Here is a 25,582-nt window from a genome sequence, read left to right on the forward strand (position 1 = left end):
TGTATATGAGAGACGGAGGGGGAGAGCGAGAGGGGGAGTAATAGAGATTCAGTTTTGCAGGACCACCCTCCTCATCCTGACGGGAAGTTGTTAGTTTAACCTGACAGGAAAGAATTCGGGAAACTTGGCAGCAGGCGACAAGGGAGAGAGGAAAGCTCCCCTCTCTGCATTAACTGTTAATAGACTGACCATTACCATCGTCTTCTCCATTTTCCTCCAAATACGTACTGTACCGACGTATAAAAGACCCTTCCTCTCCTCCAACTCGCACACACGCCTCGCTGCTGTGATATACATTTCCCCCTCCCGTCCCCCCTCCTTCCCGTCCTGCCTCTCATTAGTTGTTCTTTGTCCCGACTCCTGAATGCAGCCTGTGTGTTTTCCCCTCCTTCCTCCTCCCGGACCCTCTACCTGTATCGGTTACACCTGAGCGGGAAGGTGGAGGGGTCGGGTTACGGCCTGCAGAATGAGGGCACCCCTTTGATGAACACAGGCTGGATGGGTGCGGGTGCAGGCAGAGGAGATGGGGTCAGCGGTGAGATGGCTGACAGAAAAGAAAGGCTTTATTTGTGTCTGTAGTTTGGCTGCTGAGGGTAGCGCATGTTAATGGCTGCATGTTTTGTGTGTGTGTCTGTGTGTGTGTGTGTGTGTGTGTGTGTGTGTGTGTGTGTGTGTGTGTGTGTGTGTGTGTGTGTGTGTGTGTGTGTGTGAATCCAAATCGACTGTTTGGAAGGATGATGTATGTTTCCAAGTTGAGTTTTGGCAGCTTTGTATTTTTTTTTTGCAGATTGTGCTGTTTGTTTCCAGCCAACCAAGTCTGTAAATGACCCTCTGACCTTCCTCTGTGTGTGTGTGTTTCAGGGGGTAGTGTATGGAAGATGTCTGGAAAGCGAGACTGGACTCCGTGGATGAAAAAGAGAAGGGCTCCAGTGTTGTTCGCTCTGGGTGCAGTGCTGCTATGCTGCCTGCAGAGCGGCGCCTCCGTCACTGGTGAGTACCCACACTGAGATGGCTTGAAAAAAAAAAAACTGGATCCCTGAGAAACAATCTGCTGAAATGAAATTTAAAAAAAAGTTTCCATTTCCAAATGCACTCGACTGCCTCGATCTCTGCTCACCTTATGAATGCCTTTACATGAGTTTTTCCAGAACACCTGGTGCAGGGTAAATCCTGCCAGGGACAAAATATCCTGGCTGAGCTCACAGAAAGGGAGGTGTTGTACTTGTCTGGCAGCAGGAACAGCAGTTTATTTGAAATGAACTGAAGAAGTGCTGTAGTTTGCATGAGAGGTACGAGTAAACTGAAAAGAAGTATTGTATGTAGAGCCACAACGATTAGCACATTAATTGAGCTGATTGAGAGAAAATTGAGACAACCGCTTCCTTTCGGAGGACCAATCTGAAACTTAATGGTGGACTGGAATTTTTTACTATTTTTTTTTTATCCATGAATGAACCAACATTATCAAAAGTATGTGAAGAAATGTTTTTATGCTATGTCAACGTACGTAACGTTGTGTTGCAGAGATATCTACTGAACTTAGCATGCTAGCCTGCTAGCCCTGGCCCAGTCCTTTTTTGTGATACCACTCAAGCACACACAAGTAAATTGAAGCTCCCAGTCTGGACTGCTTGCTGAGCTAACTAGCTAATGTCAGCAGCAGTTAGCGATTACTGAGGCGATATGCTGCCCCGTATTTGTTTGATGTATTAATTTAAGATGCAAAGTGGTCCTAGGACCAAGGATCAGAAATTCCCTGACTTGACTGACTTTCGAGGCAGAGTCACTCTGCCCGTCACGTATCCTACATATTTTAAGATCATTTCGCAAGACACATTGGACACATCTGTGAGGCCAAATTGGAGCATACTGTGAACCAGTGTGGGCAGCTCTGTGTTAAACTGTTTCAGTAATCGTGACAGCCTGAGTCTGACTTTGTGGTACATTGTTGGGCTCACCTGTGAAACGAGACATTTAATGACAACACTTTGTACTCTAAGATGTGCAGTTTGGGATATCTTTATACAAAGACGGACAAAACGCTCTAAGAAAAAAAACTATTATGAAAAAAATTGTTCTCTGCAGCCCTAATTAAACTGTAGGCATGTCAAAGGGAACCCATGTGGCCACACTGTTTGACATGTAATCAGTGATGAATATCCTCATGTGCTGACAAAATACTGATTGCCGTGTCCAATCTTTTCTCCAGACGAGGTGCCAGTGTTTACTGAGGAGCCCATGTCCGTGGTGCAGAAGCTGGGAGGCAGCGTGAACCTGCGCTGCAGCGCCCGGCCCGCCTCCGCCAACATCAGCTGGCGCCTCAACGGTCAGGAGTTCTTGGACGGAGATTTGGGTGTAGTCCTGGGGCCCAACAGCCTGTACATCCCCGCACTCTCCAACCTTACTCTGGGCAGATACCAGTGTGTGGCCAGCACCGGCGCTGGAGACTTGGCCAGTGTGCCCGCGAACGTCACCGCTGCCAGTGAGTAGCCACCCACACACACAGCTGAGACAAATAAACACGAACACACGGGCCCCTTTTTCAGCCTCTTTTTGGTTTGTGAGAGTACCCAAAGAGCGCCTGTGACTTAATGTTCTTCTTGTAGAACAAAAACAGTGAAGAGGCGGGATTTGTTTGCCTAAAATGCTCACCAACACAACTCTGTAAACCACGTACTTTTCCACTGCTCTGAGTCCAGCTGTAATTCTCATCATGGCGACAAACTAATGCACATCGATGATTAGCGATGGCAGCTTTGTGTTGTTAGATGTTGGCTGCTCGTATGTGGCGTCGTCTTGATATGAACGGAGCTAAAGTGAAATATTCTCACTGCTGACATTTTTAGTGGAGTACGTGGTGTTATATTTGATATGCGTCACGGGACTGAGAGGGGGGGCCTGAAGCTGTGTAACCCGAGTCGGAGGAATGGAGGGGACCCAGGGGCCGGGGGCCGGTCAGGAGAAGGGGAAGGAGGGACCTGGACTCAGCCCGGGGGCCCCCTGCTTCCAGCGGCCCCTCTGCTCCCCACAACAGCACATTCCTCTCCACAGGGCCCGACAGCAGGGCTCGCCAGAAATTATGGCCCCGTAATTGGTTAGAGGGCAGGGTGGAGGGGATAAGTGTGTGTGTGTGTTTGTGTGTGTGTGTGGACAGAGGATATGGGTGTATGCCTCACTTGAACACACAAAAAAGTGAGCTGTTAACTGTATTGTTTTACACATAGTGATGTATGAGGCTGCCATAGCTGCAGAAACTGGAGGTGTTTCAGGCCAGTCGAGACAAGATCCTCACACAAGATGAGACGTGATGTCACATTCTGTCTCCCTGAAGCCCTCACACACACACACACACACACACACACACACACACACACACACACACACACACACACACACACACACACACACACACACACACACACACACACACTTCTCTTCCTATGCACATTTTTCTCTCCTCACCATGTCACTTTCTCTCCTCTTCCCCCTCCTTTCATTATCTTTCACTTTCCCTCCTCAGTTGTCATCTTCACCTTGCTGGCTTTTTTTTTTTTTTTTTCCTCCGTGTACAAAGTGGTAAAGGTTATTGATGCCTTCAAATAATAGATGAATCGCGTTGAGATAACTACATGTGGAGCCAGACTTGCTCACCCCGCCTCCCTCCTTGAAAAACTTCTCTAATTTAATAACGGTCTCTACTCGGCCACCCCGAAACCGCCTAAGGAATTGCTCCATGGGGAGTGTGTACGTGCCTGCCTTTCCATGTGAGCCCTCTTAGTTGTACGCACATGTTTTTTGTGATCTGGATAGGTTGATTCCAGACTCTCCTCGCTATCTGACTCTAATGAATCTGCGCTATTTTGGCATAAGTTAAAAGCTCCTCGCTTGCTTGAATTCTTGTGCAGACAATCACCCTCCCCGTTTTTTCTTTCTGCGTGTATCTGCACAACGTGAACGCACAACACGTTGCACAAACATGTTATAATTCAGACACACACACACATGCAGGCCTCCTACTGCTACACATAAAGATGATGAATGCACTGTCTCTCTTGAAATATTTCAAGTCTGCCTTGCCAAACAGCCCTGCTGGTGCGGGAGGTCCGCTCCACTTTATGAATACCATCAATCCTCCATCCCTGCAGGATGAACACGCTCACATGCACGCACACACACCTGAGAGGCACCCATGCGGGGTTCTTCCTGTGAAGAATGCGGGGCGGTGGAGTTGAGGGAGGGGGGGTTAAAAGGTGTAAGTGGAGGAATTTGGGAAAAGGTGGGAGTGGCTGTAAAAACAGCACCTGATTGATTTAGCAAATGGAGCGCCACACGGTCTCTCTTCAAGCCCCCCCCCCTACACACACACACACACACTTAGCTTGACATGTCCTGGCTGGGATTCTCATCTTTCAGAATAAGAGCTGAAATCGGAGTCAGCGATGGAGTTGTGTTTGTGATATACCCCATTTCTCCCGTTAAAAGCTCCCCCAGACGCAGACAGAGGGGGGCAGCTCCAACACACATGCTGAATAAATCAGCAGCCTGCGGTGAAGGTGTTTGTTCAGCACTCTGAGTAGATCACAGGGACGTCCCTATCAGCAGATAAACTTCACTTATTGAATTAGAGCCGTATACAAAGAAGCCTCATCAGCTGACTGTGTATACCAGCAGCGAATTGGTCTTCTGCCAGAGAGGAGCAGCCGGTCCAAGAAAAACACACCCGTTATAGCACCTCTGGAAAGAATGGATGTTTGTTAAGAATAAATCAACAAAGGCCGGTAGACTTTTTAATTACATTCCCCGAGACGTTTTATTTATCTTTCATTTCACTCCTGGACTCCTTCATGACACATTTCTACAGTTGTTTCTTCTTTTTGTCCTCCCTCTTTTTCTTCCACTCTGCTTCAAATCTATAAAATGGCAGCGTCTCTCTCCCCCCCCCCCTAGATTTTTTAGGGTTTTTTCTTTTTTTTCCCCCCAGCTCCTTAAGAGCAACATTTTGCCATTTCCTCCTAAACCCAAACTGGATATCTTTCTCTGAAACTCTATAGGACGGACACCTCTCACCTTTGACCCCGTGGCCAGGCCTCTGGGCTGCTCAGACGGGGGTGGGAGGGGGGTTAGGAGGTCAGGGGTCACATGAGTGTCTGTCCTGTGCAGACTGTGTGTCTGCGGGACACAGTCGCAGCAGCACATGGCCCCAGTAATCCCACTCCCCCTGTTTCCCACAGAATCTGAACCGGCCCCAGCCCCAGTATAATGTTTGAAAGGATTAATGACACCTACTCGAATGTTACGGACACCACTTTAAGGGCTTTCGGCTTATCCAAAGTGACATGAAATGAGTAAAACAGAGAAAATTAGCCGGAGTGCCCTTTTATAAAATTCCTGCGACTTAAGTCAGATCGTGTCAAGACGAGCTGTGGGGAGAGAAATTATTAAATGGATGCAGAGGAGGTTTCTCTTTCAAAGAGAGGGCGCATTAAAGTCGCTGTGGGAATGTGGCTGAGGCCGATACAAGAGACACCCAATATGGCAACAGCACAGTTATTATACAGACTGTTATTGCTCAGATGATTGCGGTTTTTCTGACTGTAAACATGTTGATTTACACTGTGCATTAACACGATGAAAGAATAGTGAACTGTGTCACAGCGCTGACTTTTTCCCACCCCCTCGCCTGTGTTTTGCAGAGCTGCGGGACTTTGAGCCCGACGACCAGCAGGAGATCGAGGTCGACGAAGGCAACACGGCTGTTATTGAGTGTCACCTCCCGGAAAGCCAGCCCAAGGCCCAGGTCCGGTACAGCGTCAAGCAGGAGTGGCTGGAAACATCCAAAGGTAACCGAGCTGCTTCCCTCTCTTCTCGGGCTATCTTCGTAATTTACCGGAATGCTTATAATCCAGCTATCTGGCTCATCATAAAACCGTTGATAAGGGTATTATCTGGAGAATGTTGAAACATGGGAATGCAGTTGTTTATTTTTCAAACTATTTACTTCTAAGTTGCCTGGAAGAGAAGAAAAGCTCCAGTGGTTTGTGGCTGGTATGCTGATGATGCCTGGGAGCTGTAGGTACTGATATCTGCAGCTTATCTCTGAGGAAATGAAATACCACATTGACATGCATCCACCGGGTCTGGCTCAGATTCTGGGGCGCCACCTAGTGGTCCCTGCTGGCGGTGCACCGTTGGTCTGGAATGGCACACAGTGCTCAGATTACACGTGTGGTTCACAGCATGGACTTGATTTACCTGCTGTTCCTCTTGGTTTTACTTAAAAGGATGAAAATAAGAGTGCAAACCCTGATCTCATCTTATTGCTTCCCTTGCACATTGAATCCTTCTCACCGACCTGAACATTTGCACAATGGATTAGTGAAATGTCTACGTACTTTTTACAGTTTATGGCTCATCACCTCAAACCTGCTCAAAATACAAGCAGATTTGTGATTCAAGTCAATTAGTCCAAGTCTCATGTATGTCCAAATCATTTTTTTTCATCGTCAAGTCAATTAGAGTCCTTAGTTTGGGCAATACAATTTCCAAGTAAAGTCACTTTTCCCCTACCAAAGAAACTTCCATCCTGCCTGCAGTATCCAACCTTTATAAATCTTTTATCTGAATTGGATGACAAAGAATTGAATCTGTCTTTGTCGCGCAGCCTCATGACTCTAACACCCTGTATTTCACTACACATGATGTTCGACCAGATGACAAACAAAACCTTTCAAGTCTTTATCTTCGGTCCATCAAAAGCGACATCCCTCACAGAAGCTGGTCCGAAGTGTACAGGTCCGATCACTTTGGCACGCTCTGACACCTGTTTGTTCCTTCTTCCTGTAGGGAACTACCTCATCATGCCGTCAGGGAACCTGCAGATAGCCAACGCCACGCAGGACGACGAGGGGCCGTACAAGTGCGCTGCCTACAACCCCGTCACTCAGGAGGTCAAGACGTCAATCTCCGCCGACCGCCTGCGCATACGCCGTGAGTCATAATGCACAACTGCAGAGTTTTTTTTTTATCAGCATAGCTGGTGTTAATAAAAACATGACCTAAAGACTGAATTCAGGGGTGAATGTGTTGGCCATTAAGTAATTACATCAGAGAAGACATTATTTGAGAGCTTGTAACTGTAACTGTGGCCACATGTGGCACCCATGTGAAGGGCTCTGAAGCCCAGCGTGACTTTTATCATCCCCGTCTTGCCAGGAGACATTTATTCAGGTGATGACGTGCACAGTTCATGATTCTGCAAATGCTTTATGTCCCTTTTGTGCTCTGGCTGAAATTTCAACCACAACACATATACAAGCAATTTGAAGACAACTGAGACGTGTGGGAAACAAGCACAGACTTTTTCACATCACACTGACTGTCCTCGTCTTTTTTCCAGGCTCAACCTCAGAAGCCGCTCGTATCATCTACCCGCCGGCGTCGCGCTCCATCATGGTGACCAAAGGCCAGCGGCTGGTGTTGGAGTGCGTGGCCAGTGGCATCCCCACGCCGCAGGTCATATGGGCCAAAGACGGGCAGGACCTGCGCTCGCATAACAACACCCGCTTCCTGCTCAGCAACCTGCTGATCGACGCGGTGGGTGAGGCCGACTCCGGCACTTACGTTTGCCGGGCGGATAACGGCATGGGCTCGGCCAGCTCTGCTACGGTGCTGTATGACGTCCAAGTGTTTGGTGAGTAAAGTGAAAGCTGTTTTGTCAGTATCGTGGATTTGATAATTAGTCTGACTGCTGTTTGGCGGCAGAGAGAACGGGGGTCTGTGCGTGAGCGTGTCGGAGGCATGTAAGCCCAGGAGGTGCTGTGTAAGAAAGACTCTGTGGAGACAGAGCGCTCTATTCTTCAGCAGGAGTTCACTGAATGTGTCTAGGTTATGGATGACTGTTTTTACAGTGATTTTCTCTGTGTGTGTGTGTGTGTGTTGTGGGCTCGTCTCTCTGCAGCTGGCTCTAATCAAAGCCAGAGAGCTGCTGTAATGAGCTCTGTCTTTCCCTGATTCACAAGCAGCCAACCATCAACTAGCTGGCGTGGCCCCGCCTGCCTGGCTCTACACTCCCTCCTGTCATACAGACCCCACGCACGCACGCACACACACACACACACACACACACACACACACACACACACACACACACACACACACACGTTGCATGATTGTGATTTTACTGAGACACATGTGACATTGTTCGAGCTTAAACAGATTTAATAATGCAGCATGCTTTTATCGAGCAACGGATTTACTGGTCCCAGCAGCTTTTTCTGTGTTTTCTATCATTTTGAAAGACGGATATTAGAGGTTCTGATGGTTGTTCGCACAAAAAAACTAAGAAAATGTCACCATGTGCCATGTTTTTTGCCTTTTTTTATTTTGTAAACTTTTATAGACTAAACTTAAAATTGATTAAGGAACTACTATGTAGATTTGGGGAAGAGATTTTAATCAGAAGATTGAAAATTAATTGACTGACTTTTTTATGGCTGAACAAACTAAACAAACTCTTTGTCTTCATGACTGAATAAACAATGTATTTGGCAGACCCTGCCACCTTTCTAGCTACAGATAGTGCTTTTGTGACGGCTTGTTCATTCAGTTTTAATATTTGTAAAATATTAAAATTCTGAGTTGGAATTTCTTCTCCAAAAATACATATTGCCCCTCTTTTAGAAGATTATTGTAATTATGGATTAATCATGTGATTATTGGATTGTTTGGATTAAATGGAGAAAAAAACCTATAACATGTAAACGGTCAGAAAATTGCCACAAATGTCCGTCAGACGTGTTTTGCTTGTTTTGTCTGACTAATTATCTAAAACACAAAGATATTGAGTTTACAACTATATAAAAAAACGATGCTGTGAGAAGCTGGAATCAGTACATTTTGGGGAATAGGAAGCCTAATAGAAAAACAGCTGTAATGTATGAGCTCGGTAGCACTGATGTAATTTGGAACTAGCCTCCTGACTTTGAGTCTGTCTCCTGCAGAGCCGCCTCAGGTGACGGTGGAGCTACAGCAGCAGGAGGCTGCGTATGGAGAGACGGTGCGCTTCATCTGCCAGGCCCGTGGTAAACCCACTCCCTCAGTGATGTGGCTTCACAACGCCCGTCCCCTGGCCCCGTCTCCTCGCCACCGCCTGACCTCCAAGGTGCTGCGAGTCTCCAATGTGGGCCCTCAGGACGACGGACTGTATCAGTGCATGGCTGAGAACGGGGTGGGCAGCTCTCAGGCCTCTGCTCGCCTCATCACAGTCTCAACCGGTGAGTCACATAGTCCGTCATTTGTCACAGATCTGACTCTTTTTGTTCACTCGTTAGATTTCATGATGACTTTTCTTTTTTAGGGATCTCTTCCAGAGGGAAGCTGCCCTCGATCTATCGGCCGCTCAGCCCAGACAAGGTGCTGAGAGAGCAGCCGCCTGTGAGGCCTGGGGCCTCGGGCGCCATGTTGCCTCTCGACTGCTCCGAGCTACCGGGACAGATCCTGCCTGCAGACGCCCCCATCATCTCCAGCCAGCCGCGCACGGGCAAGGCTGACTACTATGAGCTCACCTGGAGGCCGCGGCACGAGCGAGGTGTCCCTGTGCTGGAGTATATGGTCAAATACAGAAAGGTACCGCAGTCACTTCACACCTAAACAGTATGTTATCTCAAAATGTACACTTCCTTTGTCAGCAACTCACCTGTCTGTCTCTGTATCACTCAGGTGGGAGACCCTCTAGCAGAGTGGACGTCCAGCAGTATCTCAGGCTCCCTCCACAAGCTGACTCTGGCCAAGCTGCATCCAGACAGCCTGTACGAGGTGGAGATGGCTGCCAAAAACTGTGCCGGTTTGGGACAACCTGCTATGATGACCTTCAGAACTGGCAAAGGTACGACACTGTCAGAGCAGACATGAAGCGTTTTAACCATGTTTATGCCAGTGCTGGTCATGAATTAATCATGTTGGTAATCCTTTAACTTTTCATCTTGCATTATCATAATTTAAAAATGGGATTTTAGTCTAAAAGCTGAAAAACGAATTATGGGAATTTTTTGTACCTCTGCTGTAAAGTTAAGCATTTTCATATGGGGGTGTGTGGGGATTGAGCCTCACGTAGCCATCGGAGCAACTGCAGTGTTTGGCCCTTCCACATCAGCATCATTTTCCAACCTGAGAGGTTGTCGCTTGTCACTTGTCTTTTTCCAGTTCAAATGTTGTTTGTCACGCAGAAAAGAAATTAATCACAAATGAATATGGCTCTTAAAGCAGTTCCTTAATTTAAAATCTGAGTGTTTGTGTTTTCTGTCATCAGGTCGTAAAGGGCAAATCGACCCACCGAAAACGCCCGCTGTCCCTTCGCCAAGCCTCTCTCGTAAGTATCCCTCGAATCCCGCACCTGCAAAATCCTAGTAACTAAACTAACAATAATTGACTTCTGCTAAACTGTTTTACGAAAGAACCTGAACTAACCATTCTCCTTTTGACTAACATTTCTCAATCTCTCTTTCCTCTCTGTCTCTGAAGGATGAGCTCTCAGTAAGTGCTGAATGCAATGTGTTTTGTCTCTTATAATTACAGTGTTGTTTGCGAGTTTATGTCTTTTCCTGTCCTCGATCTGACACCACTCTCCTTCCTCTGCAGCTCCCGAAGCCCCTGACAAGCCCACAGTCTCCACAGCAACGGAAACGTCGGCATACGTGACTTGGATTCCGCGGGGTAACCGCGGCTTCCCTATCCAGTCGTTTCGGGTGGAGTACAAGAAGGTGAAGAAGGCCGGAGAGGACTGGGTGACGGCGGTGGAAAACATCCCCCCCTCGCGGCTCTCTGTGGAGATCACGGGACTGGAGAAAGGTCGGCCATCTTCACACGCACTCAAACAGTGTCGTTCTTATTCAAAGAAGTCGGGGTCGGGGGGGGGGGGGGGGGGGGGGGGGGGGGGGGAGAGAGAGAAGGAGGATGTACCGTATAATTATAATGACGATGTCCTGCCATAATTACACTCCCACGGCCTGTAAATTCATCAGCGTAATGAGTGTTGTTACAGTCAGTTTAGTAATTGCTGCCATCAGTCAAAACCATAACCGGAACGCAATCAACATGGCATTTGTTCTTAAACGGAAGACATAAAGTAATGTGAAAACAAACATCATTAGTCAACACAGCTTCATCCTAGGCGGCGTGTTGCCTCCAGAGACAGATTACTGATGGTTATTCCTCTCCCTGTAGGAACGTCCTACAAGTTTCGTGTTGTGGCGGTGAATGTAATCGGTTCCAGTCCTCCCAGTGCTCCTTCGAAGGCATACACTGTGGTGGGTGGGAGACCCCATGAGCGCCCTGTCGACGGACCCTACATCACCTACAACGAAGCCATCAATGAGACGACCATCATTCTCAAATGGACGGTGAGTGACTGGAAGTGAAAAACTAGTGTGTTTTTGTCTACCAAAATAAGTGTTTTGTTCATTGTGACATGATTCATCTCCCTCTCAACAGTACACTCCTGTAAACAATACGCCCATCTACGGTTTCTACATCTACTACCGGCCGTCAGACAGCGATAATGACAGTGACTATAAGAAGGATGTGGTGGAGGGAGACAGATACTGGCACTCAATCACTGACCTCCAGCCTGAGACCGCCTACGACATCAAGATGCAGAGCTTCAACGAGAAGGGAGAGAGTGAATTTGGCAACGTGGTGATCCGTGAAACAAAAGGTGAGGTCATTTTGCTTCCTCGGCTGAGACCGACACTCACACTTTCAGGCTGAGGTAGGCGAGTCTGAGATCTAACGATTATTTTGTCTCCTCAGCTCGTCCAAATAGTCGGCCTATCCCATCGGAGATGCCAGACCACAGCTTCGAACACCCCGGCGGACTCATACCTCGGCCTGGCGACCTCCCCTACCTCATAGTTGGTATCGTCCTAGGAGCCTTCGTCTTCATTATTGTCGCCTTCATCCCCTTCTGCCTTTGGAGGGCCTGGGCCAAACAGAGTGAGTGCTCCTCTCAGTTCCTTAAAAGAGACAAGGTCTTTTACATGCACAAGAACGTATAAAACACTGAAGGAAAGAAAACCAGTCTCCTTTTATGTCTTTGCAGCCATTAAAAGTATTTTCCTGTACATCTCTTTAATTCTGTTTTTGTGCTTATTTCAGAGCAAACATCCGACTTGTGTTTCCCTGCTGTCGCCGCCCCCGTGTCTTCATGCCAGTACACCATGGTGCCCCTTCAGGGACTTGCCCTGGTTGGCCACTGCCCACTGGACGGCCACATGGCGGCTCCGCACGGCGTCTACCCTGCTAACGGAGAGTACACTCCGAACGGCAAGCCTCACCACAACACACACTGCCTGCCGGGGCTGCAGCAGGTAAAGACACATTCCATACAGGTTGTTGATAATCTGTCCATGCTTTGAAATACTTTTGAACTTGTGCTCTAATATGTGCTTGTGTTTTGCAGGACGAGGTGGACTGTGACATGGAGTGTGACACGTTGTTACCACAGACGATGTCAAATGGACATTTGCCTGTTTACCACTACTCCACCAGGTATGTTTACATGTAAATGTCATGTACGGTATGTGCTGTGATGTACTGTGGGAACATAATCAAGTTATCTTCCTATTATTATTTAAAGAAGGATCCCAACCATTGTGTTAGTCTGACTATCAGTGTAAAACTTCCCCACGTATGAAAAACCGCGTAATCGAGGCAGCTACAGGTAGCTAGGGCTGCAACTAACAATTAATTTATTGCTGATTAATCTGTACATTATTTTCTCTACTTATAAATTAGTTGTTTGGTTCTATGAAATGGCAGAAAATGATGCAAAATGTAAGTCAGTGTTTCCAAAAGAAGAAGGTGAAGAAGACGTCCTGAAATGTCTTAGAGGAGTGAAGAAAACCAGAAAATATTAACCTTTAAGAAGCTGGAATCAGAGTTTTTTTTCTAAAAGAGACCTCAAACGTATCAGTCAATTACCATAACAGCTTGTGACCAATTTAATAGTTGACAGCTACTTGATTAATTGTTGCAACTGTACTCAGGGTAGACTTGAAGGTTAAAAATACAATAAACCCAACATGCAAGTAATGCCACCTTGGTCTGTGGACAAATGTGCAGGAAAGAATTATAAATTGCAGCCCTAATATAAACCTATTTCCTTGTCTTCCTTAGTGATTCAGATCATCCTGAACAGAGCTGCTGTCCTGCTGATGACTCCACTCTTCAGCTCCTCGACTCTTCCCACCAGCACCTCAGTTCACAGGAACTGAGAGGTGACGGCAGTGTCTGTGGAGGAGACAGAGCGGAGGATGGCATCACTCACAGTACGTCTACTGTCATTTGCAACGTAGCTTTCCTTAGCTTATGTCAAGATCCCAACAAGGAGCAATCACTGTGGATTATTAATTGGTAGGCTGGAGGGGAGAGCCTGACATTTTGAAGATGTCATGTGTGGCCAAGTAATCTCAACTGACTAGCTTTTTTTTTGCTTTGGAGCTTTCAACCGAATCTCACAGACTCACAGAAGAATATATTAAACAACAAAGGCAACTGATCTTGTGCAAAAACAGAATCGAAAGCAAGAGAAGGATAAATAACTGAGTTAACTGAGCTAACTGGCTAACGGCCACAGTTGAGAGCAGTTAGCGGCTACTCCAGTGATATGCTGCCCCCTATTTGTTTAAATACGAAAGTTGTACGAGTAACGTTGAGTTCAATTGTTTTTTCTGACCAGTTCTCTCTCCCTGCTTCTTCCTGCAGAGTCGACGTCCTTTCCCCTTCTCTCTCTAGAAGACGAAGGGATTTTCACCACCTCGTCGTCGGCAGCCTCGACGCCGCAGTCCCAAGACACGGCGATACAGGAAGTGAACATCCTCCCGAATGAAGCATTCCCCGGGGACGAAGGGACAGCCAACACAACAGATGCATGAGAGACTGTTGAACAAGAAGAAAACCAGAGAAAATATTTATTTTTGTATCACAGATATTTATATATTTATGCTTTTGTACATAAGTGTCTGATTATACTGTATATAAGGTTATTTTCATATTGAAAAAAAAAAAAAGACTCTTTTATTCATACCTCCCCCTGCTCGCTACGCCACGGAGAAAGGGAGAACCAAGTTGTGATGCTGTCTGCATTTCCTGAGGAGGTTTGAGACATTATTCCTCATGTGAAGAAGATCAGCCAGGGGGCATTTTAAATCTGCAGGGGATTCCTCTCAGTTCAGCACTTCATGTCTAGTCATTCCTCACAGATATCCTCCTCCATCCTCAAACGTCTGGACCTTAGGTACTTAGCTTTATGTACAACAGAAACAAAGGGACCATTCAAACCAGTCTGATGCTGTAATTATGAGGTGCTTCATTGCTGTTTAGTTCTGTTGCTTTTGTCATGTTTTCAAAATACAACCACCTGTCTTCTTGTATAGCAGTAACACAAATGTATTATGCATTGCTCATCATTAACAAACTATTAACAAGTGTATGCAACATAAATCATTCTGTTCCAGTAGTGTACAAGAGATTATATATTGTATAGTTATTTATTTTTTTGATTTTGTTATTTTTTTTTTTAAATCACTGAATGGGAGAGATTCTGGAAAAAAAACAAACTATCTTAAACTCAGTCATGGATAAGCTGAACTTTATACTGCAACCACTTCTGTGTTTACTCATCGCTGGTTACCAAATGACTGCCGGTTGAGGGCGCTGTGACAGGTGTGCCAGTATTATTCCTCCCTCACAGGTTGGTGCATAAGTATTAGTCTTTGCCAGAGACATCCACAATCACAAATGAAGGAGATCCTGAATCTACACTCCCCCTTTTATAAAGTGTGGCTGTTCTGTGGCTGCACATGCTGGAGCACTATTGCATGTAAATAAAAGCTTATGAAATTTGACTGGAGTTTGGTGCGTCCTTTCAATCTCGGGATACATTTATGTGGCAGCTCGAAGTCTGCACACTGTGATTAAAATGCTTTCTTTTTGTTTTGCTGTGTTTTCACAGTGAAAACAAATAATTTGCTGTCTAGTTTCCTTTTCACACATGTGTCAACTTAGTTTTAAATCCGCTCTTGTTGAACAAGACACCACAAACGCCACTAATTTTCATTGTTTCTCCCACTGGAGGATTCTGCTGCACCGCCCAGAACTACACAGAAAATAGTGAGAAGTTCAAGTGCCATCTAGTGGAGTATGAAAACACGATTCTCCCGTTGGCAACAAATACAAATGTCTCCTTATAAACTTTATTAATCAACTTTTGTATTTACAAATACATACATAATCTAACAATTTTGATATGAAACATTGGTATTTACAAAATAGCTCTTGGAAAAACAAAGATTCTGTACACTACAACCTGATATAAGTTAGTAAATTACATTGGTAGGTAACTGTGCAGAAGGTTTAACGACCCCAAAAATACACTGAATTCAAGTTCTAAACCTTAATATCATTTTGTTGTCGGTTTAACCAACATTTCATACAAAGAGCTTTAAAGGAACGTGATTTCCTATCACCTTAAAATTAAAAGATAATTACAAATTATAACTCTGACATCATACATATGCCAGAAGGAACAGATTCGAGATTGAGACTGTGTGAACATGTAAACAACAAAATTCACCACCAGACAGACGTGGTGTCGCATCAGCTTAGAAACCGTTCATCAGGTCGCTCGCCGTGACTTCCTGAATATTTAACAGAAACACATCTTGAATTCAAAATCAAACTCTCCTCTTTAGAACACCAGTTCGTCAAAAAGCAGCAGGACCTCTTCTTACACAGCTGAACTGCCATCGTGGCCAAGAATGTGGCTGATGTTGTGGGCAGGACGATTAGGCTGCTTCCCAGAGTCAGCAGACGAGGTGTTGGAGAGAGACAGCAGGGGAGACATTGGCATGGCTGAACCGTCAGTGGGCATGCCTGTGGCGATCTCAGGGAACAGTGAGGTGAGGCTGAAGTTGGATATGTGAGGGGTGATTCCAGATGAGTTGGCGATGGGCATAGGTGGCATATCCGGAAGCAAGGGGAAGCTGGCCTGGCCAAAACCCACAGGACGAGGCGGGGAGAGGATGGAGCCAAAGCGGTTGTTGAGCGGAGGAGCGCTGCCCTTGTCGGCGCTCGGGCTGGTAAACATTTGGTTGGGAAAGTATTGGAGGGTGACGTCGCTGGGAAGGCTGGGGTGAGCCGCTGGAGAATAAGAAGGGTAGAAGGAGGGTAAAGTGTTCTGGGGCTCCACAGGGAGAAGAGACGGCGTACGGGAGGCGTTGGGCTGACTGACTGGAGGGATGAAAGTGGAGTTAGCATTGATGGGAGGTGGAGGATTCATCCCTCCCTCAGGAATAAAGGGGAAACCAAAGTTTTGAGTTAGGTGTTGGTCAGGAACCAGGTTGTTGTCACTAGGAACCTGAGCACTATCTGCCATAAATCGAACGATAGTGCTGCGTCGTGCCTCTCCTCCCGACTGTGGCCTGCTCAGCAGCACCCCGCCACCAGAGGGCAGAGGCAGGTGGCCCTCAGGCTCAAAGGGGTTGCTGTGTCTCAGAGCACCTGATCGAGCCCTGTCACCTGGTCTCAGCTTGGTGGGCGGAGCGTCTCGGGCTATGTGGCGAGAGTGCTGGCTAACAGCAGTGGGAGGTCTGGAGGTGGCTGAGGAGCGGCCTGGCTCAGAGCTGCTGTGTGGGGTCGGAGGGTGGGGGAGACCTGCACGCACACCCGGGCCTCCGTGCATATTACTGCTGACCTGAGAAATGTGGCCCTTGTTGCCCTCTCCGAGACGCATAGCCTGGGCCTTCTGTGTCTGTGGCACACTGGGGCTGGAGGCCTTGCCCTGTATGTCTCCTGAAGAGCTTCCAGGCACACAGCTGTACTCCATGCTGACTGGGGGACAGCACTGCACCCGCTGGTGATTGCTCTGATCAGGCAGGTGGGGGGAAAGGAGGCTTTGCATGAAACTCTGGTGACATCCTTCCTGCTCCCGGGGCAGCGCAGGTCCAACCTGGACTCCCTGTGAGCCGGGATGAGCTGTGCTGTAGCCGCCACGGTTCCTGCCGTCCGCTGGAGGGCCAACACCCATCCTGAACCCTCCCTGTTGCTGCCCCTGAGGACCCCTCTGGGAAGGCTGCACTGACTTAGCAGCCATGTCACTCCCACGGGATACCTGAGCCTCAAAACCACCGAGCTGATGTGCTGCTCCTCCTCCTCCCATGACCTTGAATGGCGGACACTCAGAGACCCGCTGGACATCAGCAGACACTGGGTGTTCAGAGGTGAGTCGATTCTGTTGGTTGTGTGCGATGTTGGCCTTCCCTCGTGATGTGTCGAGGTAACCGCGGAGGTCCGGCTGCTCCTGTGTGGCACCACGGCCAGGTTGGAGGTGGAGACCCATGCGCTGCTGTTCACCACTAGTGGAACTTTTACCAATGAGCGCCTCAGCAGAGTAGTTGGAAACACGGTGACGCTCCTGGCGTGATGGAGCGCAAGCCAGGTCAGACGACCGGGACACAGGATTGCTGGGAGGAGAGATGAGCTGCTGCTCCAGAGTCCTGGCGCTCATCATCCTCTGCATAGCGTTATGGTCCTGACCAGGCTGAGGGAGAGAAAAGTCAGAAGGTTATTTAGATGGATTACCAAAATACAATGACAGCAATAAATACAGACAGTGTTTTACTGATAGTTCCCAGATGTGTATAGATAGACAGCATCAAGTGAAAACACTGACAACTGGTTAAATACTATAATCTCTTCATTGTGCTTCACTTTAAATTACTTGCATCCTTGGATTTTCATTCCTCTGTCTCTGCGGCTAAGGGGGCAGGACTACTTGTTCACTGGAGGCCCAGGACAGAAAAAGCTCCTCGGCATGCATTTTGTTTTTATTGTTTAGGATTTTTTTCTTTTGCTGTGGTTGTGTAAATATGGTCTGCAGCTAAGTCTTTGTAACGGGAACACTGCTGTTGGCCAAAGTGTCAAATAGGTTGGACAGATTTACCAACCAGTGCCCAAATATACCAGCATACCAGTTTGAACTTGTTTTAACACATTTGACTGCACTGACAGAATGACACACTATATCATTATAATAATTAGAAAAATACAATCATTTTTCTCCCATATCTGACCGTCAAGTGCTAATTTTGTATGGCTGATGTGTTATGGATCTGTTTTTAATTACACAAGTTACAAGGTATTTGCTCCTTGAGCAGTGAAAAAAACATCACCTAAAAGAATAACATGGCTTTAAAAAGGTGTAAATAACAAATAACACCTTCTGGAGACTTCTGGAGCCCCCGGACAGGCTGCATGGAGTCGTTTTATGTTTTTACATCAAGTCCCCATCTACTTTAGTTGTTTAGGACAATTCTGCAATGCTGTTTTGCTGTGAAGGTCTAGAAATGTTCTGTGGACAACAAAACTTTGCGACTTTTCATCAGCATAGGGGGAGGAGATAATGACTACGACGTTTTCATTTTTGGGTGAACTTATCCTTTTAGTTGCATACAGGCATACAGGATGCTGCTGGAAGTAGCAGGGCGCCATTTCTAAGAAATAAATCATGTGGTACTGGGTGCACAGACTTGTGTACACACTGATACCTGAACCATTTAAGCAGTAGTTTTATTTTTGTATTCTATTTTGTGAAAAATTAAAGTGTTAACAATCCTCTTGATGCCTATTTTATTTTATTCAGCAACAATTATATCTTTGGTATCGTCCTTTAATTCATATCATTTAAATCTACTTTGCATACTGCTTTTATCTAGCATTCTGCATTACACCGCTCAGGGAGACACTTCGCTGTTTTGATCAATGACAATAAAGATTTGACTCATGAATCTCACAGGTGATCATAAGAGCGAGAATTTGGGTTTCTTTTCATCAAGATATAATTTCCCCAGTTATCTACCATGTTATCACTGACCTTGAGGTGCTCCTGCTGGCCCAGGTGGCTGCTGTGGTGGGCTCTGGATCCTGCGGCCTGGGCTTCACAGCTCTTCTCCTGATGTCTAAAGTGCTGCTGCTGCTGCTGCTGTTGCTGCTGCTGCTGCTGGATCTGCTGTTGCAGATGCTGCTGGTGTCTGGAGTGAGAGCTCTGCTGCTGCTGCTGCTGCTGCTGCTGCTGTAACTGCTGCTGCTGCTGTTGGTGTTGTTGATGCTGCGTCTGTGGCTGCTGTTGGTGTGTCTGCTGTTGGTGATGAGACTGTTGGTGTTGTGTTGGCTGTTGATGCTGCTGTGATTGTTGGTGCGACTGTTGTTGATGCTGCTGTGACTGCTGCTGCTGCTGTGTGTGCTGTTGATGCTGTGTCTGTTGGTGTGAGTGCGGCTGTGGAACTCCAGACTTTTCCAGGTGATGCTGCTTCTGCTGCAGCCCAGCAGGTGAACCATTCTGACTGCCTCTCACAAGTCCCCGCTTCTTCTGCACATGCTGCTGCTGCTGCTCCTGCTGCTGCTGTTGAAGCGCCCTCTGGTGTAGTGAGTGGCGCTGTGCAGGGTCAGGCTGTGTCAGGTGGTGTTGCAAATGATACAGATGGTGTCTCTGCTGCTCTTGCTGCTGCTGTTTCATGTAAAGGTTTCCTCCCAGGTGCTGGCTGGGCTGGGTTGCAGCATGCTGTGGATGACCCTGGGGCAGATGAAGCACACCTGGCTGGTTCTGCTCAAGGGGCCCTTGAGGAGGGCAGTGGCCATCTGTGGGTCGGACTACCGGGCTCATGAAAGAGTTTGTGGAGAAGAGGGGGCCTGCACTTTCTGAATTGATCCTCGTCATGACAGCGGCAGACGTGGGAGGCAGCTGCCCCACCATCATCTGGCTGTGGTCTGGTGCTTTCACTTCCATATGGCTAACAGTGGTAGCTGATGGAGGGCAAGGCTTGGGTCGTTTTCCAGTGTTCAGCATCACCTCCTCCTGGGCCTGCCTCTTGGAGATGATCTTAACTTGCCGCTCAGCCACGGCAGCTCCAGCCTGAGCCCTCATTAATGCAGTCTTTAATGGGGTGTACTCATTCAGCTGGGCTGCGCCAGAGCAGGGTGAGAGGGCATTGTTTGAGGGTTGGGATATGTGTGCCGAGGTCCCAACAGGTGAGGGAACAGACCTCTGCTGGCCAGCCAGACTGGGGGAGCCAGGGTAAGGTTGCTGACTGGAACTGGGCCTGATCAAGTTGTTGACACTGAGGCTGGCAACAGTGCCGCTCTGGGAGGAGCTCTGAGACTGGGCCTGGGGAAGGGACTGCGACTGAGAGTATGAGATGTTCTGTGGATGTCTGCTTCCATTAGGTCCACTGACAGACCCCTCCCCCACCGGTCCTCTGACGGACACCTGAACAGCTGGTTTAACTGTAACTGTGTCCATGGATTTAGTCACTTTTGTCTGTTGAGTTGAGCCCCTTTCTTTACTGCTAGACACTGGTGGAGTTTTGGGGGGCTCCCATGTGGCTGTGGTGGGGTTTGCTGAAGCACTGTTGTCCCCAGAGCAGCCTCCGCTCCGCCTTCCTGGACTGTCCTGTTCAAGCATGGCCAAGGCCAGCATTTCTGCTTGCTCAGAGGTGAATGTAAATGTTCCAAATGAGCCAGATGATGCACTAATACTGTGGCCCTGGGGAAGCATGGACGCCACAGAGAACCCTCTGCCTCCCCCAGCCCCTGTAGACATGGGAGATTCTGTCTGTCTGCTGGATGTCATAGGGTGCTCTATAGTTTGATCATCGAGGTTAGTGTACACCTGTTGAGACATGCCAAAATCTTTTCTGGAGGGAGTTTCAGAAGTTGCTGCCACCAAGCCTTCTTTCGCTGCTATTGTGGAGTGTCTATCCACATGAGCCTCTCTGTCTCCTCCAGCAGGCTGGGGTGGTTTGACTTCAATGGGAAGGCAGGGGGAGGGATTGGGAATGTTCACATCAGTCTGCAGCGTTGGAGCTCTACTGGTAGTGACCCTTTTCCTAAACTCTGAACTTGTTGTAGGGGCTGCAACAGAGCTGTGGGCTGCAGAAAAGCTTGTGGCAGGTGATGGGAGCCCCACAGTTGTGGACACAGAGGGTGAAGCTGTCGTCTGAGAAACCGGTTTATTGCAGGGCAGAAGACCTGTGGTATTAGATCCCTGGGGATTACATACTGAAGTTGGTGGTGATGCTTGATTGAAAGATACTGGTGGAGTCATTGTGACACTGCTGGAGCAGACTGGAGTCATACATGCAGCAGTGGTGGGAGTGTACCGAGTCTCAGTGGCACCTGCAGAACTGACAACAGATCTGCTCTGTCTAGAAACACTAGTAGTGGCAGCTGACTTACTTTGTGTTGTGTCAGTTGCTGAACTGGGGGTTGCCTGTTTAACCTCTGGAACTGAGTGTTTGACTACGGTCGAGATGTTGCCAGAAACTACAGCTGGTTTACCCTCAGTGGCCACAGCTTCACTGACTGATGGCTTGTACGATGTGACATTGACAGTTGTAACTGTAGTTGCCACACTACTAGTGTTACTAGTCTGACTGAATATAACATCAGACTGAGATGCACTGACAGGGACTTTAGTCTGTGGATTGGACTGACTCGGCACAGTTGACTCATTAGAGGAACTGCATACAATCATTATCTGAGTGTTCTGTGTAGAGGTGACACTTGCTACAGCTTTAACACAATCTGCAGTTGTGACAGCTGTGGTACAAGCAGGGGGAATGTCTGTGACTTTTACAGTCGAGGACTGTAAACTTTGTGACACTGTAACTTGAACTGTTTGACCTTCTCCTGCAGAAGCCACTGGCTTGGCTGAAACAGCAACTGCAGGCTGTGCCTGACTGAGCTCTTTTTTCTTGGGTTGTTTAGTCCTTTTAGCTGTTGCCCTCTTTGCATTCAAAGTTGTACGGAGCCTCCTTCCTGTAGTGTTAGAGGCGTTCGCCACCAGCGTTGATTTGACTGGATTCAAAGGGACCTGTAGCTGCCGGGCAGGTAGAGCAAGTTTGGTTCCAGGGATGGATGCTTGAGCGGGAGGCGGTGTCTGCTGGACTATTGATGATGGAGCCGCTGAAGGCTGAATACTGCTCTGGCTAGAAATGGTAAGTGGGAGGCCCTGAGAGATACTCTGATTGAGACTGCTGAGTGCCCCTAAACTGTTCAGGGCCACATTAGTTGTTGGTTCCTCCGTGGTGGTGGGCTGGACCAGCTGGAGTGTACTCTGCCCACCCTGGGAGCTGGAGTGGTCAGAAGTCTTCATGGGCTGCAGGGCAAACACCTGGCCATTCACAGTGATAGTCTGTGGGGTTGAAGGAATTGGTGGGGAAGTGGAGGCCTGGGTGACCTGAAGGGGATGGTTCATTTGAGGCTGAACAGGGCGCGGAAGAATATGCACCAGCTGTTTTCCCCCAACACTCTGTAAGGAAGGTGCAGAAGTTGAACTGCTGGTTGTGGGTATTTGGGTGGACATAACAGGTACTGCAGCAGGCACAGCTGCAGGCACTATGCCAACCTGTGGAGTCTGTGGGGCAGGTGCAGCCTGATTGGGTGCCTGGATGATTACAATATGCTGACAAGGTGTCTGATTGGTTATTTCGTCCCTTACAACTGACTGGGTTGGGCAAGAACTGGCCTGCTGTAGGATGACCACACTTGGGTTGTTAGTGTTCTGTGAAGCTGTTGCAACCGAAGCCGTCCCTCCTGTTGGGTTGACCTGCAGCACCTGCATGGTCTGAAGGAGGGGCAGCACTGTGGCCTGTGGCTGGGGAACCAAGGTGGGCTGAGGCTGAGGTATGAGGGCTGTCGGAGGATGGGGAACCAATGACGCTGGCTGAAGTACAGCAGGCTGGGGCTGTGAAACAATGGCAGGATGTGTCACCACAGCTGGCTGGGGTACTATTGTTGCCCTGGGGAGAACAGTACACTGAGGTTGAGGGGCTAGGACTGGCTGAGGAAGGGCCTGGTTCAGGATTGCTGGCCGTAGCTGGGGTGGTCTCTGAAAGGGCTGTGCTTGAATGTGGGCTGTAATGGGTGCTTGCTGTACAGGCACATGTGGTTGCATCTGTATTTGAATGGGCTGAACAGAAGGTTTGCTGCCCATTGGACATACAGTCACCTGCTGGACCGCTTGGGTGGGGTTGATGACCTCTGGGGTGGTGAGACTCTGGCAGACTGGTTGCACTGTGTTACCTGCCATCTGCAGTGTTGTCCAGGTAGTCTGCGTGCTGCCTGCTGCCCCAGCCCTGAGAAGGGCCTGGCTACTGGGGATAGCTGTGTAACTTACAGTCTTCGTAGCAGTGTCCTGTGTGACCCAAGAGGAAACTTCTGGGGCTCCTGCTCTGGATGTGGTTATCTCCTGGGTGAGCGTGGTGAGATTGGACACTGGCTGAGCAGGGCTTTCACTTGGGAGCTGTGAGGGTGACGTGGCTGCTATGGTGAGCGTCGGAGCTGGAGCGGCAGGCTGTGGTTGCTGGGGCAGGGTTGTGGTGGCTGCAGGGATCTGAAGGGTGATGTAAGACACAGAGGGTGGCAGAGTTGGGGCTGCAGCTGGGGTCTCCACCACACACTGCTCTATCATTCTCAGGCCTGGTGTAGACTGAGTGGGAGTGGCGGTTGACCCAGGGAGAAGTGCAGGGGTGGAAGAAGAGGTATTAACTTGCAGCAGGGCTCCATTAACCCTCAACCTGGCACTGACTTCAGGGGATGGCTGAAGAATTACTGTTTCAGAAGGCTGTTTTGCCGGGCTAGTCTCCTTTCCTGCTGGACACATCACATTGCCATTGGAATAGACGATGATCCCCTTTGGGAGTTGGTGAGTGGGTGTCACCTTTGCCACCTTGGCGCAGCGCTGTTTGCCTTTCCAGTGAACAGTGGGGTCTTCTAGAAGGTTAATATCATGGGCTTTGAGGATATCAATGTAGTGAGCGCTCTCCTTCCTCAGCTCCTCCAGCTGACGCCTCAGCCGACGAATCTCCTCGGCTGCACAGAGACCAAGAACACGTATAATCACTCAAGTGTACTTATTCATGCGTTAACGATTCCAAGTACACACATTGCAGCCTACAGTCATAGTCTCTTAACGTCAAATATAAGTAAAGGTATCTGCTACTGCAAAAAACAATGTGAGAGATGTACAATTATTAATCTTACCTTGGACTTTATCTCCTCCTTCCAGAAGCATTGTGTCATTTTGTTTCTTCAGTTCAGTGATGTAGCGAAAAGCCTGGTCCAATATCATGTTCTTACTCTATAGATTATGGGATAAAGGTACCACACAACAGTTAACTGGCCTGTGTAGTTGTTGTAAGTGTTGCAGATAAAGCAAATGTGCCAGCTTGTCTCTTACCTGTTTAAGTGCCTGGGAACAGGGCAGGAGATTACCAATGCGGTTAATCCCAGCATTAATCTTCTCTTTTCTGTGTCTCTCAACTATATAAAGAAGACACCAGATTTTAATTTCCAGATGACTACCAGTTTAACAAATAAAGACTACAGATCAATGTACACAAAGATGTAAGACTTGAAGAAATGCATATTAGGAGATATATCACCTGCATTGTGGGATTCTTTGTTTTTCTTCTTTCTGCAGAAAACAAAACAGCATTTCAGATTTTTGTATTAGTATAACATACATACTTATCTAAGTACCTGTGTTGAATCAAACAAACATCCTTACTTGGGTTTACGACCGGGTGTCTGAGTTTCAGTCATCTCTGGCATCCTATACTAACAGTTGCCTGTGTGATAAGGTACCAGTCAACACATTTAACAGCTGATCCTTAAATCCCTTTCGTGTCCGTCCTGCAATGAAATCATGAAGCATATGGACACAGTATGAATTTTAAATAAGTTTGATGGCACAAGACAAATATATAACACCAAGGAGTCATTCAGATGCAATTATCCAACAGTAATGATGTCATATAACGACATATATCAGTCGAAAGTCATTGTTAAGATACACTGAGCCTGCACTACAACAATTAGATGCTAACAATCTGGTGTAGTTTAACCTAGCTTTACAGCTAACCTAAACTAATTTACCTGCATATTACAGCATAATAACAGACTGTTTTACGAGTGGCACGAACAGCTATGAGTCCCGATTTACGTTGGCAATAAGCGATGTTCAGATAACTACCCCGTCACTTAACTAGCAAAAGAAACAAGCAACCTGAGCAATTACCTTTTCAGCTAGCTTTCTGTTAGCTAGCTGGCTAAAGCTAGCTTAGCTTTCCGTTACCGACATGATTATCAGGCAAATTAATGGCGAATTTCCTTGCGTCGCTGCTATTAACAGGCTGCGTATGGATGGTAGTTTCCACTCACCTCTAGTCTCGGCATTTTGGAGACTGTCCGTCCTTGCAAGAACTTTGAGTTTGGAGGCTAACTGTTAGCTAGCACAGCATTCAACTCAAAACAATTTAGATACATCTAACTTATTGTAGTAAGGGGAGGGCTCTGGATGAGCTCACAGCCAATGGTATTCTAGATGTGGTAGATTTCAACCAATCACGACGAGCGAGAGGGCATCCAGGGTCGGGTCAACAACTAGTGTATTTGGACATGTATTCTGTAGATCTTTATGAGAAGTGTGTCTTTTTTCAACTACATTTCTGCGTAATTAGCTAACATTTCA

General features: G+C 47.6%; 2 protein-coding genes across 4 annotated transcripts in view; one reads left to right on the forward strand and one right to left on the reverse strand.

The window, feature by feature from the left end:
- Positions 1 to 14,900, forward strand: part of boc (BOC cell adhesion associated, oncogene regulated) — a 28,852-nt gene extending 13,952 nt beyond the window's left edge. For all 3 annotated transcript variants that reach the window (XM_030398052.1, XM_030398051.1, XM_030398050.1), the window contains exons 2-18: positions 862 to 990; positions 2,210 to 2,482; positions 5,694 to 5,840; positions 6,844 to 6,987; positions 7,397 to 7,690; positions 9,000 to 9,272; positions 9,356 to 9,624; positions 9,718 to 9,883; positions 10,307 to 10,366; positions 10,636 to 10,845; positions 11,221 to 11,396; positions 11,488 to 11,710; positions 11,806 to 11,988; positions 12,151 to 12,362; positions 12,455 to 12,543; positions 13,171 to 13,322; positions 13,759 to 14,900. In XM_030398052.1, coding sequence (XP_030253912.1) covers positions 879 to 990; positions 2,210 to 2,482; positions 5,694 to 5,840; positions 6,844 to 6,987; positions 7,397 to 7,690; positions 9,000 to 9,272; positions 9,356 to 9,624; positions 9,718 to 9,883; positions 10,307 to 10,366; positions 10,636 to 10,845; positions 11,221 to 11,396; positions 11,488 to 11,710; positions 11,806 to 11,988; positions 12,151 to 12,362; positions 12,455 to 12,543; positions 13,171 to 13,322; positions 13,759 to 13,928 — 3,153 coding nt within the window. In that variant the 5' untranslated portion in view covers positions 862 to 878 and the 3' untranslated portion in view covers positions 13,929 to 14,900. The remainder of the gene's footprint in view (positions 1 to 861; positions 991 to 2,209; positions 2,483 to 5,693; positions 5,841 to 6,843; positions 6,988 to 7,396; positions 7,691 to 8,999; positions 9,273 to 9,355; positions 9,625 to 9,717; positions 9,884 to 10,306; positions 10,367 to 10,635; positions 10,846 to 11,220; positions 11,397 to 11,487; positions 11,711 to 11,805; positions 11,989 to 12,150; positions 12,363 to 12,454; positions 12,544 to 13,170; positions 13,323 to 13,758) is intronic.
- A 326-nt stretch (positions 14,901 to 15,226) lies between these two features.
- usf3 (upstream transcription factor family member 3) lies at positions 15,227 to 25,398 on the reverse strand. The gene is made up of 7 exons (XM_030398049.1): positions 25,273 to 25,398; positions 24,620 to 24,744; positions 24,495 to 24,526; positions 24,290 to 24,372; positions 24,094 to 24,190; positions 18,926 to 23,922; positions 15,227 to 17,593 (listed from the first exon to the last, which is right to left on the reverse strand). The coding sequence occupies exons 2-7, from the start codon at positions 24,661 to 24,663 to the stop codon at positions 15,782 to 15,784; spliced, it is 7,065 nt and encodes a 2,354-aa protein (XP_030253909.1). The 5' UTR covers positions 24,664 to 24,744; positions 25,273 to 25,398; the 3' UTR covers positions 15,227 to 15,781.
- Positions 25,399 to 25,582: the final 184 nt, after the last annotated feature.

This window comes from Sparus aurata, chromosome 19 (assembly GCF_900880675.1).
Source record: "Sparus aurata chromosome 19, fSpaAur1.1, whole genome shotgun sequence".
Taxonomy (NCBI): domain Eukaryota; kingdom Metazoa; phylum Chordata; class Actinopteri; order Spariformes; family Sparidae; genus Sparus; species Sparus aurata.